The 19,277-nt window shown below is 48.2% G+C and overlaps 2 protein-coding genes across 4 annotated transcripts in view; one reads left to right on the forward strand and one right to left on the reverse strand.

Annotated features, from left to right (window-relative positions):
* LRRC41 (leucine rich repeat containing 41) lies at nt 1-9,042 on the forward strand. 3 transcript variants are annotated; one of them, XR_012674451.1, is made up of 10 exons: nt 1-248; nt 335-421; nt 1,025-1,095; nt 1,902-3,069; nt 3,491-3,736; nt 4,589-4,753; nt 5,098-5,272; nt 5,689-5,811; nt 6,747-6,822; nt 8,058-8,250. XR_012674451.1 is itself a non-coding variant. In XM_075155847.1 (10 exons), the coding sequence occupies exons 1-10, from the start codon at nt 161-163 to the stop codon at nt 8,290-8,292; spliced, it is 2,358 nt and encodes a 785-aa protein (XP_075011948.1). In that variant the 5' UTR covers nt 1-160; the 3' UTR covers nt 8,293-9,042. The 3 variants fall into 3 exon arrangements, 2 of the variants coding, with proteins under 2 accessions (XP_075011948.1, XP_075011949.1); XM_075155847.1 differs by having other exon boundaries at nt 5,098-5,196; nt 8,058-9,042; XM_075155848.1 differs by lacking the exons at nt 1-248; nt 335-421 and adding an exon at nt 435-548 and having other exon boundaries at nt 5,098-5,196; nt 8,058-9,042.
* The window catches only part of RAD54L (RAD54 like), a 19,715-nt gene continuing 9,245 nt past the window's right edge, over nt 8,808-19,277 (reverse strand). The window contains 10 exon segments of the mRNA XM_075155849.1: nt 8,808-9,928; nt 11,132-11,295; nt 12,229-12,408; nt 12,516-12,594; nt 12,911-13,034; nt 13,175-13,285; nt 13,397-13,527; nt 13,966-14,040; nt 16,136-16,262; nt 18,176-18,326. Coding sequence (XP_075011950.1) covers nt 9,727-9,928; nt 11,132-11,295; nt 12,229-12,408; nt 12,516-12,594; nt 12,911-13,034; nt 13,175-13,285; nt 13,397-13,527; nt 13,966-14,040; nt 16,136-16,262; nt 18,176-18,326 — 1,344 coding nt within the window. The 3' untranslated portion in view covers nt 8,808-9,726.

Raw genomic sequence — 19,277 nt, forward strand, 5'->3', positions numbered from 1 at the left:
GGCCCCGCGTGGGAAGGGGACGCCGCTCGACGCGACCTCCCCAACATGGCCGCCCGCTCCCCTCTCCTTCCAAGATGGCGGCGGCGCGCGGGCGCGCGCGCGGGAGGGCGGGGATGTCCCTTCCAAAGATGGCGGCGGCGCGGCGGCGCTGACCGGGGCGATGGCGGCGGAGGGGCCGCGCAGCCTGTTCGCGCTGAGCGCGGCGGCGGTGAGCCGCAGCATGGGGGCCCTGGAGCGGGACGTCTGGGGTAAGGCGCGGGCGGCGCGGGGCGGCGGGGCGCGGGGCCTGGGGCCTGCCCGCACCCTGCCGCCGTCTCCCTCTGGCTCTCCGCAGCGCTGCCCGGGCACCTCCTGCGGGGGCTCCTGCCGCTTCTCACCGTCTTCCGCCTCGAGCGGGCCGAGGGCGCCGCGCGGAGAGCAGGTGACACCGGCGGGGACGGCGACAAACCCTTGGGGGTACCCCCGGGCGGGAGGGACGAGCCCCCCAAAACTGATGGGGTGGACAAACCCCCCGCACACGCTGGGGGGATGCCCCCCGACCGGGAGAGGTGAGCCCCACACCGGAGGGACCCCCAGCTGGAGAGGGGAACCCGCGCTGGAGGGACGAACCCCTCCAGGCTGGAAATGGGAGCCCCGGGCCGGAGGGGTGAACCTCTCTACGGGGTGGGGAGGGGGGGCACCCCCGGAGCACAGTCCCTGCCACCGGGGCTTGGACACCCCCTGCGTCCAAAACCTTGAGCCCTGTCCCATACCCAGGCAGGGTTCACGCAGTGGCACAGGCCCTGCTGTAACTTTGCTCCTCTTGAGGACCAACAAAACCTGCCATTTTTTAACTCGCATCCCTTAAAAGGTGGTGGTCTTCCCCTCGCCGCAAAGCACCGTCCTTTTGCTGCAGGGGTCTGGGTCTGCGCCCCCCGCCCCAGCACTGCCCCTTGTCTGCCCAGTGCCCCTGCAAGCTCCGGGGCAGGCCGCTCCGATGGGGAGAAGGGATGAAAGCGCCTGGTTTATTATGTTTTTCCCCCAGGCCTCTCGACGCAGCCCATCTGGCGCAAGCTGTGGGACGATGTGATGAAAACCAGGCCGCCCAACTCGGAGGTGAGGGGACGCTGCCGGTGGGAGAAGGGGCGCGATGTAGGCGCTCTTTTTCCGACATCTTCCGCGAGGTTTCGTTTGAAGCCTGCCGGTGCTCCTGGCCACCTCCGAGCGATTGCTGGCGCTTGTTTATAAGCGCTCACAGAGCTCAGGACCAAGGCATGACGCTGGTATTACAGTCCTTCTGGGAAATGGGGTTCATGAAAGGAACTGTAGTGTACAGCCACACCCTTCATCTCACAACAGCGAGTTTGTCAAAATAATAAATCCTGTCTTTAGAGATGTAACTCTTAGGGAAACAGAGGGTAAAAACAGGATTTTATATCATCCTTAGAACTACGCTGGCAAAAATATGTGCTGATGTCTTAGAAAGCACTAGAAAAATACTTACAGAAGACAGTGAGTTTGGAAGAATGGTTTTATGTAGGAAAGCAGCTGCATTGATTCGGCATTGCAAAAGAATCATTAACAGACAACTTAATCACAGCCTATAAATAGACACTGGGGAAGAAAATTCCTGATGATGTGGTTTTTAATAGGTAAAAACATGGGTTAGCTTCAAACCATTGAATATGTTTAAATTAGGCCAGAAGCAGGATGAAGAGAGAGCAATGGGAGTAACTCAGTTTTTCAACAAATACACTGAGGAAGGATGTTGAGAACTAGAAAGGTAGTTTCAGTTGTGCTAGCAGTAGGTTTTTTTGGATACCACATTTACCAGGTTAGCAGATAGCAATAATTTAACTTAAAGAGAACGAGAAAAATTGTGGCTGACTTTTTGTTAATACGGCCTTGTTGTTTAATTGCAGAATATAACCTGTTGGAGGAAGAAGTTCCTTGAAACATTCTTCTCAAACGTTCTTCACGGTGTCTTGGATATTTCCTCTGACTGGCGTCTCAACGACCACCACTTTTCACCCCTGCTCCACAGCTCCCCGCACGTTTCCCAGCTTACCCTCTGCAACATGCTGCAGGGCGCGGTGGAGCTCACGGCTGAGCACAACCAGAAAGTGCTTGAAAACCTGGCTGGCTCCCTGCGGATCCTGAAGTTCCAGCACCTTCTCTCCTCCGACCAGTCCATCAGGCGTTCGCTGGTTTTACTTCTTCACCGGCTGATTCACCATGGCTCTGTCAGCCAAGTGTCCATGTATTCCTGGCCTGTTCCCGACACGGTTCTTCTCGTTCTCATTTTGAGCATGAGTGCTGGGTTTTGGCGCTCGGGAAATGCTCTCGCCTATCACAGCAGCCCCTGTGGCCTTTGCAGAGAGGAGGAGAGAGCCCAAAGCCAGGAGTCACCACAAGAGCAAGCAGAGAGGGGCCGTTACGATGAGAGGGAGTGGAGCGATGGTGAGAACCAGCAGGGATCCTCCAGGGCCCCAGAGGAGGCTGATGCGGAGGTGAATGGATACGGGGCTGACGCTCGCCTGAACTCTGTCCTCTCCGGACCGAGAAGTCTTCCTCTGCAAAACCAAGTGTGTGAGGAGGCAAGCAGCAAGGTGCCCTGTGACCACACCAGCATTCAGGGAGGATCTTCTCCTCGCTGCGTCTCAGACCAGCTGTCTCGTCACCCTGTTCTTCGAAAGACACGCAGACGGCTGAAATCTGCAGTGGGGAAGAAACGTCGCTGCCTCAGACGAAGCAGGGGACCATATACTGACCCAGAAGACCTGTATGATTTTGTTTTTACTGTTGCTAGAGAAGATAATTCAGGGTTACTCGACAAAAACAGCGCCACAGAGGGAGAAAACGCTGAGAACTGGACTAGTTCCTCCCCAGGATCTCCGTGCACTGGCTATGCTGGCTGTAAGAAAAGAGGAGGATCTGCTGGGATCTTTTCTCTGAAAGCTGCTCACCGCTTCCGAAGCGTGTCCACGCTAGAATTGTTCTCCATTCCTTTGACTGGGGAGACATGTCGGACTCTGAGTAACCTGCTGAGCTCTTGGGTGTCTTTAGAAAATTTGGTTCTGTCGTACAACGGTTAGTGGTGTGAACAGGTTGCTTCCTTCTGCCTTGGGCTAATGGTCCGCCTTAATGCTCAGGTTTACCCTGATTTATTTTTACTGGAATGGGCATTGTAAGAGTATTGGTACCTGATTTTGAGAATGGCATCGGTAGAGATGGTTAATGAGTGTGAGGACTTGTTTGAGGGAGAGAATGGGGCCCTTCTGCACCAGAACAGCCCTCGGTCGTGTGCTTAAACGCCATCCAGAGAGGGCGAAGGGAAGAGCCAGATCTCCATCTCCCGTATACACAGTCTAGCTTAAGAACGTGTGGACAAAGCAGTCTGTGAGTTTAGCCGTTGGCTTAGGTCGCTTGGCCGTTGGTGGAGCTCCAGCTGCGTGTGCGTGGGTGTCTCTACAGGCACAGCTAACACCTTTCTGTACAACTGCTCTTCCAGGCCTGGGTGCTAACGTCTTCTGCATCCTCTCTGGGCTCCGGGCCCTCTCCCGCCACTCGGAATGCCACCTCCGCGTGGTGCGCGTGAGCGACGTCTTCTCCCACATGCCTTGCATGGAGCTTGTTCGCTGCATCCTGAGCGCCTTTCCCCAGCTCCACACGCTTTCAGTCAGCTTCGACCTCAAAAACCAGCTGGAGGGGAACAGGCCAGAGGGGAATCCAAACTGCAATGAGGTAGAAATCCCAGGTAGGAATCATCATTCTGAGTGATTTGAGCTCTACACTGTTACAGTAATGTGTAATTAAGCAATTACAGCCTCACCTTTCTTATTTAGATGGTGTTGCAGTTTGTCATTTCCAGTCTGTGATGTGCTCTGTGAAGCCTGAGTCTTGGACAAAGCATTTTATTGCTGTATGCCAACCTGCTGCAACATCAGCTTTGTACGGGGCCAGTCATAACCTGCTAGCAGTGACTGTCCACGCAGCAGCGTGTCCCACCAGATCTCTAAATTGGTTGGGAGCTTCTACTTTGTCCATCCTATTGACTGCAAAGCTCTAAGCCTTAGATGGACCTTAAGCAGAGGGAAAGCATCTCTTGATCATCACAATACCACAGGTGACGGCAAAGCACTGCCCAAGCCTCTGGATTACAGTCTGGGAGCTATAGCGGCGTGCGCTCAGCTCACAGGTCTCTCACCACCCTTGTTAGCCCTTGAATGACCAGAAAAGCAGTAAGCAAAGCCTGAGCGAGTACGGAGTGGGGTCAGTGAAGAGCTGTGCTCGGGGAAGACGCTGACTGGTTTGTGCATAAAGGGTGACCTTTTCTCAAGCATTGTTTCACTGCCAGAACGCAGTAGCAATTGGTGGCCCTGTGGTCTGGCAGGAGTCCTGAAATGAGCCTTAAGTGATTTACATTACCATAGGTCTGAGTTGCTATAGAGCTCTGTGAGGCAGGGCGCATCGCATAGGCACTTTCTACCAACTTAAATGGTAGTCGTGTCAGGCACGTGGACTGCTTGCTTGCTCTAGGACCTAGCTATGTTGAAGGCGGGCCCTCCAGATCGAGCTCTTTCATTGTTGTTTGTTGTTCTTCCCTTAGAGAGCTGCCTGGAGCAGCTAGAGATCCGATTCCCCAGGGAACCTCTGCACACCGCGTTCCTGCTGCCAGTGCTCAAGGCGTCGAAGTCCCTCCAGCAGTTGTCCCTTGACAGCGCCACGCTGCCCTGTTCTCAGGAGCTTGGGCTCCTTTTGGAGGCGCTGAAAGGTACTCTGCTAACCTGTAGGTAGCGTCACTGCGACACACAGAGTAGCTTCCTTGCTGTGATCTTCCATCCTTTAGCATGAAGCCAGCTTAGGTGGGTCCATTTCTTCAGTGCGGACATCTTTGAACTCTGTTGAGAAAAGGAGATGGGTGTCGGCCATCCCACTTTCTGTGCTGAGCATGTGAGTGATCCTGCACAGCAAGGTGGTTCCTTTTCAATTACCCACAATCCAGCACAAATTATCCACAGTCCAACTCAGTTTCTGGGTGTTAACTGATAGTTGGGTCAGGGTCTTTTTATCCCAAGGACGTACAGTACCTTACCTGAGAACTTGTTTTGCTTTTAGAGTGTAATCCAAATTTGAAGAAACTGAGCTTTCATGATGTGAATCTGGCTGAGCACCAGAAAGAAGTTCTGCTTTTGCTTCAGGATCCTGTCCTGCAAGGTACAGCAAACTCCTGGGTCCTGTTGCTTGGAAAGATGCTGCAGGTGGCTGCTTTTGGCTGGCTGGCGTTTAAGAGGTGATCTTTGGATGTGTACGGTTTAGCCAAATGTCACTGTCCCTGGAGCAGATCTGTAGCTGTTGGCAGAGTGGAAATGTGTCTGGTTCTTTGGGCCACAGGGCAGAGAGAGGAGCAGCTGCAAAGCTGGCGTATGCTGCAGAGAAGGGTCCATAGTCGTGGCTATAAACCAAAGATTTTTAACCTGCAGAGCACATCAGCCTTTAACTGGGTCAGCTGGCAAAGCCACTTCCCTGGGTGTGCTCTCTGCTCTCTGCCTCTGACAGAGCGGCGGTGCTGTTGTATGCAGTCCGCTGCTGGGGAAGCTTTGTTCCTGCATACGGATTAGGGGCTGGAGCTGTCTGCAGAATGTAATTCTGGAATAATGAAGCGCACAGGGAGTACTAACATGTACTGTCAATCCATTTCTTCTGTAGAAATCACGTTTTCCTTCTGCCGGCTGTTTGAAAGCTCTACTACTGAGTTTTTGTCGGAAATAATCAATACAGTGAAAAGAAATTCATCTTTGAAGAGCCTCAAGCTGCCTGGGAATCGCCTTGGTGCGTATGGTGCATGTTGCTGTGGGGCCTTGACCTTAGACCAGCTCTCAGAAATAACTTCAGGGTTGGAGTTAGGACCATTGCTAGCTGGTGACCTCAATGCTGACCTTAACACGTGCATGAAGAGAGTGGATTTAGTTCACAAAATAAGAAGCATTGAGTTCATTTTTTTAAAGTCAGAGTTCCAGTTGCGTTCAGCAGCGTACCAAGAGCCCAGGTGCTGTGTGGGCATTACAGTTGCTTTTCTCTGCGGCAAAAGCAAGTATCAACAGGACTCCAGATTTGACTGAACACCGATCTGCTTCAGACTCTTTAACAGGAACAGATCCAGCAGCAGATGCACCACCTCTCATTCAGAGGCGCAGGTTTTGCCCACATTTGGCCATTTTGTGCCTTAAAAGCTGTTGGCAGCCACTGGAGGGATGGGAACAAGTAAAGGAAGGGTTTGTGTCAAAGAACTGGAACAGAATTTACAGAAATGATAGGCTTTTTGGATCACAGGCCAAGTAGAACTGTTTGAGAAATGAATTTCAGGTAAATCCAGAGTATTGTTTTCTGTTCTTTTAATTAAATGAAACAGGAAGGCTTGGGATCACTTGAAATACCCTTAATTTCTATGGTTTGTGTTTAACCTTGAGCTTTTGGCCATTTTTAAAACAAAGCTGCATATTGACTTCTCAAACAAAACCAGGGTTTTTCTAGTGAAACAAACTGCCCTATCAGCAAATGTTTCCATTGCCTTGAACACTATGCTCGGGGGGGTGAACTCGCTTTAGGCCACTGAGGGGGACAAACTGAGGGTGCAGAGATGAGCCCTTTTTGCTGCGTGCATATGCTTACAGCCTCCTTTCTGCACTGTTATCCCAGCTCTGTGGCTGTTTAAATACTTGACAGTTCCCAGTTTGCATCTAACACCCACATTTCTCCCCTCTTAGGGAATCACAGGCTGGTTGCCCTTGCAGACATTTTCTCTGAAGATTCCTCCTCTTCCCTCTGCCAGCTGGATGTCAGGTATTCTGCTGCTCTGAATTTCTTGTTTTGGGAGGGCCCGAGGTGAACTGGGCTCAGACAGCAGGAGAAGCCTGAGCGTGGTTTTGTTCCTTCCTCAAGGGAATGCGTGCCCAAGAAAAGCTTAGAGAATGCTGCAATGGGCACATAGAACTTCAGGGACCTCCAGCATCTCTGAGGCATCTCACTGTCCCTTTTATAAATGAGCCAAGCTCCATCTTAAAAGCAGCTTTGGTTTGCTGCTCCCTTGGGAGGCTGCTGCAAGCCCTTCCTGCGCTGTACGTTACAACTAACGTCCCTATGTACATTTATTCTTAGGCATCAGTGTGAACGGCTCTGTTCACACTGCCCCCGCGTAGGGAGAGAATGCTGTCATTGCCCCTGTCAGATCCTGTGAGTGCCTCTGCATTCCTTTCATCATCTTTGGTCTTCAGCCTGAACTGCTGCTCTCTTCTTGAGCCTCAATGGCCATAAAGATAGGCAGTAACCTTCATGAAGCACCTGGAGGGTGGCATTTCTGCAATACTAACGACTGTTTTGCTTGATTTTTTTTCCCCCTTCTTTACATCCTAATGCTCAGGTTGCTGAGAGTACACAGGCTTGACAATTTATTTAACCATGGCCACTCCTTCAGCAGCCTTGAATCCTGACTGTTACTGTGCCTCTCCCAAGCTTAAGTCCAGCATGCAACTTCATACTTATTTACACATCTATGCAGGGAAAATGACCTTTTGATCTCCTAGAAACACCAGGACCTGACACACGCTCTCCAGATTTTCTCAGAAGGAAGAGATAAATGATCACTAACTGCTGAGGCTTGCACTGGGACCTGTAGGTTGGGCCAGGCCCCTTGGTCCAGGCAATTGACAGCTGCTATGAGACTGAAGTGCTCCTGGCACTGCTTAGCCAGCAGCTTGGTCCAGCAACATTTTAAGGCCACAGCTAGGTCTACTTAAATCAGTAGTAAGGAGGCCAAGATAAAGAATTTAACTTGTCAGTGGTTACCACCTTAGTTTTAAAAAGCTTCCAGCCCTTCATATTACTGTGCTTCAGTTTTGTTTTTCATCAAAACTAACAAACCAGTCACACTTTGTATTGCTGAAGAAAGTTGTACTTTGCATTGAAACATCCTCAAGTTCCTGCACTGGCAGTTACTAGAAGGAACAGTAATTTAAACTGCTCAAATTATAGCCTAGACTCTTAGTGACTTTTTTTCTTGTCCTTCCTTCCCTGGAAAGCTCAAATTGCATCAAACCTGATGGGCTCCTGGAGTTCACAAAGAAGCTGGAAGGCCACATCCAGCAGAGAGGGGGACAGATTCAATTCACGCACCTCCGCCTCTTCCAAAATTGGCTGGACCAGGATGCTGAAACAGCTCAAGAAGCACTTCGGCGTCTCAAAGCTGTGTGCAGTGTGGTCAATGACTCGTGGGACTCCTCCCAGGCCTTTGCTGACTACATCAGTGTCATGTGAGGGACGCAGGAGCAGAAGGAAACCGATCAGCTTGAACTAAGCAGTTCAGTCCCTGGCCAGTAAGATTTATTTCACAGCACAGGTGGTGTTTTCTTCCCTGGTTCAAGCAGTATACAGTTGTTTTTGTCACTTTTCTATTCATTTGAAGAAGGAGTACCACAGTGAAGTGACACATAAGACCATGTGGGTCAACAGCTGTATTTCCAGGTCATCTAACTTAAAATATTCAAACTGAGAAGATGGTAAGTGGGACAGATCAAATGAGCTTCTGTGACTTCCTGCAGATCTCTGGACAAGCAGCTATTTATTTCACTGGGTGTTGTTACAAATTTCATGTTGTTTCAGCCAATGTCTCATCAATAACTATATATCTCCATCGTTGGAGAGACTCAAAAGCCATCTGGTGTGGCTTGGCAACTAGCTCTAAGTGACCTTGCTTTTGAGCAGGGACATTGGACAATATGACCTTGAGGTCCCTTCCAACTTCAACCATTCTGTGGTCTGTGAAATAAGAACTCCTCCCTCCACTTAAAGGGAGTAGAAAAGAAGCTAAAAAAGCCCCCAGCCTTGACCTTTTACATTTGGAAAATTTTACTTTATACAAAAAAACGTTCTTTATGTACCAAGTAGCCAGCTGTTTATTTGCAATCATGTTGCCCCTCTCCAATGTCTGCAGTCATTTTACAGAGGTTTTAAATAGTTTGTTCTTTTGTAACATTTTTATAATAAAAATATAACTAAGACCCATAATGTACTAAAGTGTGAATTTTATTACTGGCTTGTAATGTGGTCTAATTAAAACACTCTGCTAGATCAGGGGATCCTGCCCATAATAAAGCAAGTGGTTTTAGAAATGGAGTTACCTTAATAGAGCCTGATTTCCTACTGCCTGCATGATCTTTCAGGCCAGATGTTCAACATACAAGCTGAATTTTTTTTCCCTTGTACAAATCCTCTTGTTCCTGAGTAATCGGCGAGGCTCACATTTCACAACAGAAATGGATCCTGCAAGTTTCTGATCAGCAGCTGTGAGCCATAGCTGTCAAGGATAAAAAACACGACTGTGCACATCGAGTGCTATAAAACTGCAAGCTTAACTTAAACCTGAAGACAAAACTTGGCTGAGTAGAAGATAGAGACACCAACAGCATGAGAACCAGTGCTGAATCTGATCAAGCGCACAAGGTCCAGTTATTCCCAGTTCCCAAAGGGCTGTTTTTCAGGCACACAATACAAAAGCCATGGACTCCTTGCTGTTGCAGTAGACTGAACAAGGGCCTTCCAGCCCCTCAGAAACCACGCTGTTCTGCTATTCCACAGCCGCACAACAGTCCAGCATGTACTGCTACCCACTGCCCCTTTCCTTGAAAGGGATTGAAGCGGGGTGGACTGCCACAGCAGCCTGCCCTTGCCCCCACAGGGGACAGTAACCTGTTAGGGAATCCCTCGCTGCTCCTCATGGGAGTGATGATGAAAAGTGAAGGTGACAGCGGCATCCCATGCAGCCTTCAGCACGGAGTCCTGCAGGCCCCGCTTATCAGCGCAGTGGTTCCACTGGGAGAGGTCAGAGGTACAGTCGGACCCTTCAGGAGGGGGCCGTACCTGGTGGCCGTTCACGCAGCGACGACACTTGATCCTGGAACAGAGCCAGCGCAAGGTCAGTGCAAGGTTCCTCCACTTCTTTAGTGTAGGGGTTGTTTAACAAAATGCAGCCCAGTAACGTTTGGATTAACTCCCCTTCACCTGCAACACTGGCAACTGGATTTTCAGACAGGATTAATTACTACCACATTTAAATGAAATGCACAACCACCTTCTGGCACGTGCGACAGATAAGGAACGACTCTCACATTTTGGAAACCCTGGGGTTCTGTTTCTAATGGCACTCCCCCTCCATGTTTAGCCACATGGGAATGGTCCAGCAGGACCCAGAGGAAGTTCAGCAGGAGTTTCCCCTGAAAGGTGAGGGATGTTGTTTAGAGCAGATCTCGAGTGAACACCCCTACCGCTAACACATTCTTAGCACTGAATTGGGCTTCCTGAGTTCGAGAGCGCACACCATGCTCCAAACCGCTCCATCCTGGCTCCTGCCATGGCCACTAGATTGTGCTCAGGCTGTTTTGGAGATGCGCTACTGAGCTGCCACACAAGGAGACGAAGAGCAGCAGCAGCCGCCCTGCCAGCAAAGCTTGTTGCCATGCAGACAAGATACCTACACAGAGCTAAGCTTTAAGTCAGCTTAAAACTAATCCTCTTCACTTCTTGCCTGAACTAAGAGTCTTAAATTTCACAGTGAAGCATTTTCCTGCACTCCCTGTCCTCTTTCTGGTGGCTACAATACCACAGGTCTCAGGGATGGGGAGAAGGGCAGACAGTGGAGAAGAGGATTCTTTTAGTCCCCAGCACAGCTCTTGGGTTTGCCTTATGAATTCTTAGCAGAAGCAGCAGCCCTGGCAGCAGCAGCAGCTCAGCATTTGGAGATCACAAACCACCAGGAGGTGAGCGGCAAGGAAGGACCAAGTTGGGCTCCACCAATTTGAACATCTCTCATCAATTTCTCTCTTTTCATTAGCTGCAGTACTTCACAGCCTCCAAACACAGGCAGCAACAAGATAGTTTGCTCACTTGTCCAGCCAGCGCAGCTTTTCTAAGACAACAAAAAGGGAGGACAGCAAGGAAGTGCTCATCTCCAGGTGGTTAACAGCTTCAGAAGCAGAGACACTGGAGGCCCTGTCTCTCTGAGCTTCCTCCTGCTGCCTGAGGAACCCCTGAATCAGCAGACCAAACTGTGGAGGGTTTTTTTTGCTGACCTCATCCGTTAGTCATTCAGTGTACTCACTTGTCATGGGTGTCACTGGTGGTGGTCTCATTCAATGTGAAGAGCTCCTTCAGCTCCCCGAGTGAGAAGTGCCTTTCCACATCCTGCTCTTCATCCACCACGCAGCTGCTGAGGGCCTTCTTGTGGGTCTGGCGTTGGAATATCTTCTCCTCTATGGTCCCTGTCTACAGGAAAGAGAGTCAGAGATGAAGCACCGTTGGGACACTAGCGTTAAAGGAGGACTACGTTGGGAAAGTGTCACAAATCAAACGGCAGCAAGCTGTCAGGACCATTTAGTGCCTTGCCAGACCAGTACAGATAACAGGCAAGTTTCACCAGCTGCACTCCAACCATGTCCTATTTGGTTGCTGATCTAACCCAACTACAGGAGTGGATCCAACAGAGATATGGATGAGGAAGAGGTGGAGCTGCCACTTGTGTCTGGAGCTCACACACCGCACCAGGTTGTGCTGACAGGAAGGAAGGGAAAGGAGCTGAGCAGCTACAGCCACTCTCTGACAAAAAAACCAAACAAACACAAAACAAACAAAACTCCTCCAAAAAACTGCAACAAGGGCTAGCCCTGGGTGCCACAAGCATCGGCAGTATTTGCTGGTTCACCCACACACAGATCAATCACACCTGCTGTCTGGAGGGAGATGATTACTTCTAGAACAGATGTGCAGAAAGCCTAGTGTGCCCCATTTTGAAGGCAAAAATCTAAGAGCAAAGTGTCTGTTTTGTAAACAAATGTAATACAAAGGAGGGGGGTGATTAGTCATTAGCAACTTCGGCATCAGACACCCCACAAAATTAAAGAAGTCAGATGCCTAAATGACTTCGAAGGAGCATCCTATCTGGAAAGCCACAGTTGTTCCTATTTCTCAGAAGCCAGTCACCATTAGAAACCAAGGCCTGCAGTACAGTAATGACCCTCCAGCTTGAACCTTCACGGTTTTCCACAGCAACACATCTAAGGGTAGGAAGCAACTAAGTTCCAATCAATTCTGGTCACCAACACAAAAGAGTTCTTCCCCTTCTGGTTCCAATCACAGCAGCTGCAGTCTGGGCTGGCACCAAGGACTGCATGTTGAGGAGGTGAGAGGAGTAAGACTCACTGAAAGCAGCCGATAGATGTAGCATGTCTTCTTCTGGCCATCCCGCCACACACGAGCCATGGCCTGCTCATCATTAGCTGGATTCCAGTCTGGGTCAAACATAACCAGCCTGTTAGCCCCAATCAAATTCAAACCACAGCCACCTGCTTTGCTGCTTAACATGAAGATAAACTCAGGGCTCTGTGGAAAAAGGCAGGCTTGGATTAAACTACAGAGACAGCCATACTTTTACTCATAGCATGCAGAACTGGCAGGAGAGCTGCTCACATCTGGCAGGTTCTACTTACCGAGGGGCTGTTGAATCGCTCCACAATCTTTGCTCTCTTTTTAATGGACATGGTGCCGTCCAGCCGGACATATAAATACCTAGAACATACAGCATTCATTACAATCAGACTGCTGCAACCTTTAGAGCATCCTACTTTAAAGAGAAAAATCTTTCACAAACAGCCTTGTAACAAGGGCCCGGGCTTTAGGAGCTTTTGCAGACGGCTGGAGCTTTTCTGCTGAGTAACCCCAGTAGCCAAAGCACAAGCCACATTAGTTCCAATTCAGGAACACCTGAGGTAAAAGACAGATCAAAAGTTCCTGCTGATAAACTTTAAAAATAGCCAGTTTCTTTTACACTGTAGGCTGCAAGTACAGTCTTGCAGGGTTAAAGAAATGAAGCCCAAAGACAAACCTCCTGTTCCTGCAGAGCTTTTCAAATAGGTCCAGTGTCTGAGTGTAGTTAGACACTAAAACCACCTTGTCATTACTGGTGCTTTTTGTAACAGCAAGGATGTAGTCCAAAACCAGCATCTTTCCTACATAAAAAGGAAAGAAGAAAGCTAGAGCAGAAGTTCCCAAATTCCAGACCTTGAAGGAGCACTTGGTAAGATGCTAAATACAGTTTCATGGCTGCCTGTGTTACGCAGCACATTTGTACTGTTGAGTTCCACAGTACCTGAAAGCTGGGGCTCCACAGATTTGGTGCTGTAGCCAGCAGGGAACAAGTCCAGCGCTCCCATAAAACCTTCTTCCTCTTCCACACACTTATCATGGATAAGAGCAGGGTCTGGAGAACAAACAGAGCTCAGACTGTGGCATGCACAAGGGAGACCAAAAAAAAAAAAACACACAACAACAGTGCAAAAACCAAACCCATTACATGAGTGGAACAACTTACGATTGCAGAGCTTCTTCAGGGAAGTGATGGAAGAGAGAGATGACACGCTGATTTTGCCCTCCTTCAGCTCCTCCACTGGCTTGGCTTGCTTCAGGAAGTTCTTATACAGCTCAGCCTGCAGAGGTGTCAGCCTGAAATAGAGCAAGAGCTCTGCAGTCTCAGCCTGTCCCCAAACCAACCCCATTCTTCCTCTTCCATCTACACAGTGTGTTCCTTTTAGCTCCAATGCTCAATTTTCTAGCTACAACATGGACAGTCTGGAACTGCCTCCAAGGCTGATGGTAGAGCATTGATATCTCAGCCCAGAGCTGGAAGAGAAGCTTGCAGATACTCTGAACAGCCCAGGGCTCTGTGTACACAGCTGCCCAGAGGACACTAGCTGGCTGCCAGAATCACCAGTTGTGGGTTGTCCACCCCTGCTTCAGGAGGAAAAACAACATATTGCCAATGGCTACAATTTCTTTCCTAGAGGGAAGCAGTCACCATAAGCATTGAAGGGATTTTTGCAACTTTTTAGTCCTTTCTCTTGCTCCTCCCTTTTCCCAGGCACAATACAAGCTTTTTGGTACCTGCAGCAGACCACCTGCTCAATCTTCACTGGCAGGTATTTGGAGAGGATGTCCGAAGTTCTTCGGATTAAACACCTGCAGGGAGGGAAATGAAGATCAAATATCAGTACTATTCCTCATGAGCTCAATACAAAGTCCCTTTGATATCTAATCTCCAAAAGTCTGTGACAGTCCAACACGTGACAAAGGCCAGACACCCACCATCCACACTAAGCCATGCCAAGAGGCTCCATCAGCCCGTGCTACAGAGCCCAATACAACCCACTGTCTTTGTGAGGCTTCCAGATTTGGTTCACGAGATTTGGAGGGATCAGGCGTGATTCCACCTAACAGAGCCCAGTCCCTTACGAGAGAAATTCATCTCTTCCTAAGCCTACCAACAGCATTCTCAACTTGAGTTGCAACACACCAGTGGCATGGACAGCAAACAAGGACAGGATTTAATCACCACACACCATGGACATAACCCACGTAATAACTTAGTAGCCATCCTCAGCCAAGATGGGTTCATTGTCTGGCCCAAGATTTCAGCAAAGGGCATATCCTTTGGGGCTGTAGAAACGGCCCATGGAGCGGTTCTACCACGCTTCAGAAAAGATGGGATGGACTAGAAAAAGTGCTGAACTGAGCAACCAGAATAAGAAAGAGGTGGAGAAACCCATTTCTGCCAGGAAGCATCGAAAGTATGACGTTACGAAACCTATAGAAGAAAGACAGCAGGGATACATGACAGCCCCAAAACCTGTCAAAGGCTGTTAAAGAAAGGAATAATCTGGTCTCCAAACCTATAAGCAGTAGGATGAAAAGTAACAGGCTTAAACTGCAGTAAGGAAGATTTATGTTACACATTAAGAGCATTTTCTAACTGCAAAGACAGTGATGCCCTGAAAAAGGTGTCCTGGGGAATTTGTAAGGTTTTCAGTGCTGGGTGGGGGTTAAGTAAGGGACGGTTTAGGTCTAACACCTTCTACCTTGGGACAGTAAGATGGATTAGACGCCTTCTTCAGGGCCCTTCCAGCCTTACACCTATGATTCCACATATCTTTGCATCATTGTTTCATTTGTAATTCCTACCAAATTCAACCGATTCATCTGTTACTACTTACGTCCTTTATCTTACCTATTCACAATCATGACTGTTGCACAATAAAGGAAAGGACACAGAGCTCGACACAGCCAGGCACAAGCATTCCTGAACACACTTTTACACCCCTTTTCCATCAACTATAAAAAGAAATAAATGCACCTCAAGAAGGAATAAGCTCTTCTCCTCCCAACCTTTCCTTTCTCCTAGGCTTCTGCAAGCTGACCTGAGTCAAGGTCAGGGCTGTCTCTATAGAGAGGCTGTACTTCAGTGTGAAATGCAATTTACCATGGCTATGAACTGCAGAATTGTATTAGTGATGGTTGCAAAAGTTCAGGTTAAAAAACAAGAACGAGAAACGAAGACACCAGCAACACTGAGAATTCAAGATAGTCTCTAGTAAGAGTTCTTATAGAGAGACAAGCAATTGCCGGCAGATAAACTGGTGGATAAATTGGTTGTATTCATGAATAGAAAAGAAACCACGTTTAAACAAACACCAAAAATCAACCAAAGAGAAATAAGACAGCATTTTACATCACAGAGGTGCTTCTTGGGGATCAAAAGTCACATCTCTGACACTAGTAGTCTAATCCCATTAGCACTACAGAGCCCGCACAGCTATGAAAGTCTGAGCTGGACTCTTTTGTGACTTGGACAATCAACAGCAAAACTGCGCAACGTTCCTTATATTCTTTCTGTCTGACACTCAACATCTGGGCTGGATGGATGTCAAGTCTGACCCAGTTTACACTGTAGCTCTGTTAACACAAATAAAAGGATGCTGCCTGTCTGTTCGGATCCCAGGAGAAAACAGAAACATAGGAGTCAAATCATGATTCAGTATCCGAGTACCTTTGCTTGGGGGTGACTGCAGCTAAGCGTGCCATTTCAGTGTGCTATTTTTCAGACTAAAGCTACATGCTATGTAGATTTCTTAGGCAATAAATACTTGCACAATCACTTGCTGAATAGACTTAACTGGCAAGAGAATTCGTTACAGCTACAACTGTAATTTGGAAAGATACCAGTGTACACCAAGGGTTTATGCAAAAGCTCTGCAAAGAAAAGAGGGACGAAGTTCACCTGTTCACAATGCTGATCAGCTCTTTAAGCCTCTCTTCTCCTTTGTGTCGCTCAGCTTCACTTGCATCCGCATCTCTGCCTTTCAAGATGGGAATTTCAAAATGTCTTTTAAATTCCTGTGCAGTGCCTGTACAAAACAGAAGTGAAAAGGTGACAACTACTACCAAATAACCTTTGATCAATACCCCACAACCCCACTTATCACACCACAAGCATGGGGCCCAGCCGATAAAACAAATCTCACCCCATTGATATGATTTGCTTTCCTTTCTAGCCAGGGAAGATTCAAACAAGGCAGGCAAACCTGTACAACAGAAAATCATTTTGTATTCCAACAACAATGCACTGCCAAAGGTCAGACAATTATAGTTAAACCTGAGTCCAGTCAGGCATGTACTGTTTTTCTTCACATTCCAGCTATACTTTTACTCCCAGATTTTGTCCTTGCAAACAACAGCACAGGCATTACGTGTGCCTGTTACAAAATTATCTGTAATCAGTTGCTTATTATTGATCACAGGCTGCAAGTGGGAAAAATGACTACTGCATGCATGCAGCTTTGCTGGCAGTAGTTACAGTATTAACCTCATCTGAGAAAGAATGAACTGGAAGTTCAGGGAGACTAGTCTTGCCCAAAGTACAGGTCAAGGGGGCAGGGGAAATCACATCAGCTCCCTGTAATAACTACCCAAAATCAAAGCACATGGAAAAAACAGATGTAGAACATCTACCACCCCGTCCCATCTTTTCCTTGAGAAATCCTGGGGGCAGAATAGCTGAACAGAAAAAGATACTGCCCAAATGCTGCTTGTAAGACTAAGAATCTGATGAGTGGCGTTTAACTAGAGTTGTGCGTGCACTAGAATTAACGAGAAGCCTCTTGGACTGGACGCCAAACAATCTGAGACAAACATGGGTGATGAGTTACAGCAACAAGGAAATTATTTACAGATTGGTTTATTTTCATTCCTTGACAGAAAAAATGACCTCTCTTGACAAAGACAAGCTGCTCCACACTGGAAAGCAGTAGACCTGCTCCTAATCCAGTGATGCAGGAGAGGATGCAAAGACTACTTTGCTTTTAAAATGAAAACAGAGCTTGCAGACACATAAGCAGAGCACAGGAGCCAGAGACAGAATATTTCAGTCTGCTACGAGCATTTGTAGAAGGTGTTTGATCCTGAAAACTCACACTAATCAGTCTCTCCCCTCCAGACTCTTTTTCTATCTCAGATGAAGTTAATCCCATATTCACAGGCCTCCCTTGCCTTAAAAAGCAAGAGCAGTCTTAACTATGCTAGACTTAACAAATACTAGACATCATCCTCAGCTTTCTCTCAGATTATCTAAAAGTGGGATGGCAGACCGCCAGAAATTTGGGCTTTGTTGCCTTGCTCTGCCATAAGGTACATCATTCCGCCTTGCACCAGTCACTTCAACATCCTGTGCCAGATGGACACAAGACAGAGTAGGGAAAAGCTGTCCCCCAGGCTGCCTCTGTACTCAACGCAGAGAGCATGTCATGTCTCCATGAAGCCTCTCCTACAAAGACATCATTCCTGGCTTACGTTTCTGAATTTGCTATAGCCTAGGAGTGTTGTGGGAAGTACCATTACGAGCTGGCTCTTCCCGCCCAGCAACTCCTGCAGTATCTCCACGGGCTTATTGTCAGAGAAACTCCTAGCCTACATGGACATTTTGGCTGACCAGTATAGCTACACAAGATCAGCCACATAGTACTCAGGGTTATATATCCATTTTACCTTAATAATTAATTCCCCTTCCAAAAAACCTGTTAGACTGGGGTACTTTAAATTACAATCTTCTTGAAACAGAGCTCTGATGATATACAGCTGCTAGAAGAGGGGACCCTGATCTAGACTTTCTGGATACAAACTGAAGGAGAATAAGTCTCCAACCTGTACATGACCTTTCCTCTCACTAATGTCTTGGCTGCTGCTTTCACTGGCACTGGTAGCTAGGGGAGGCCTTGCCAGCAACTCGCCCCTCTATCATGTCTCTCACACATTCACGTCTTACCTAGGATGCCTGAATTGACGAAGTGCACCAGGCTGAAATATTCAAGCAGGTCATTCTGAATGGGAGTGCCCGAGATAAGGACGCGTCGAGGTGTATTTAAGCTGTTGAGAGCCTGGTATGTTTGGTTTTCAGAGTTCTTCAGTCTATGGCCCTTTGAAAAAAGAAAAAAGGAATGAAGCTGACAAATCCAGTGGCCCTGATAGGAAGCAGCTTGGAGATCCTCATCAACACTGACATGCTGTATCTCCCACAAGGCATCTCACCACTTTTCCCGTTCCTGGTAGTGGATTAAGTGTTGTATGTGTATTCAACTGTTGTGACAGACTTCTTTCAAAGGCAGGAATCTAGTGGGAAACCTGAAGCCATTACGTGAGGAAACACAACATTACAAGCTTCCGAGACAAGGAACATCCGAGTCACACCCAGGAAAGAGGGCCTGCCATGAAAATAACCACCACCACATGGTCTAACTGTAAGAACTGTTTCCTGTTCAAAGATGGGGACATTTTCAGCTACCAAGACTAGGCACTGAACTCTGGACCAGTAACATTGCATCACCAAAGGTCAAGATCACAAGCCATTCAGACCACCTATATCCAGGACTGCCAGGCCTTTGCACACTAATAAAAGGAAGTTCTGCACCTCTTACAGGGGTAATCTGAATACAGGCCCCATTTCCCATGTCTGGGAAAAGCAACTTTATTAGCATCTGAGTGCTATGCTGTAGGACAAAGCATAAGCGATGAGATGCTTTTTACAAGTGCCAGACCACTGCAGAGCTGAGTATTTATTGGGAATACACGGAAGACACAAGGTCAAGGACCTGCATTCCCAGCATCCCTAGCTGCTGGTCCCATCCCAGGGGCACTGAGAGGTGTGGGAGTTACACTCGTGAGGATGCTCGCTCTTTTTAAGCTCCTCTCAGCACTGTTCTTGCAAATACAAAATCGAACCACTGGGTGGCACCGCTATTTAACAAATCCCTTCTAACCGGCAGCAGAGGACACCTCAACAGTGGCTGAGGCCCCCAGCTTGATCGTTTTAAGGAGGCAGAGGGCACTTTTTTTATTTTGTCCTTCAGAGCATCTCTGGCTCTCACCAT

Source organism: Calonectris borealis, chromosome 8, assembly GCF_964195595.1.
Source record: "Calonectris borealis chromosome 8, bCalBor7.hap1.2, whole genome shotgun sequence".
NCBI lineage: Eukaryota > Metazoa > Chordata > Aves > Procellariiformes > Procellariidae > Calonectris > Calonectris borealis.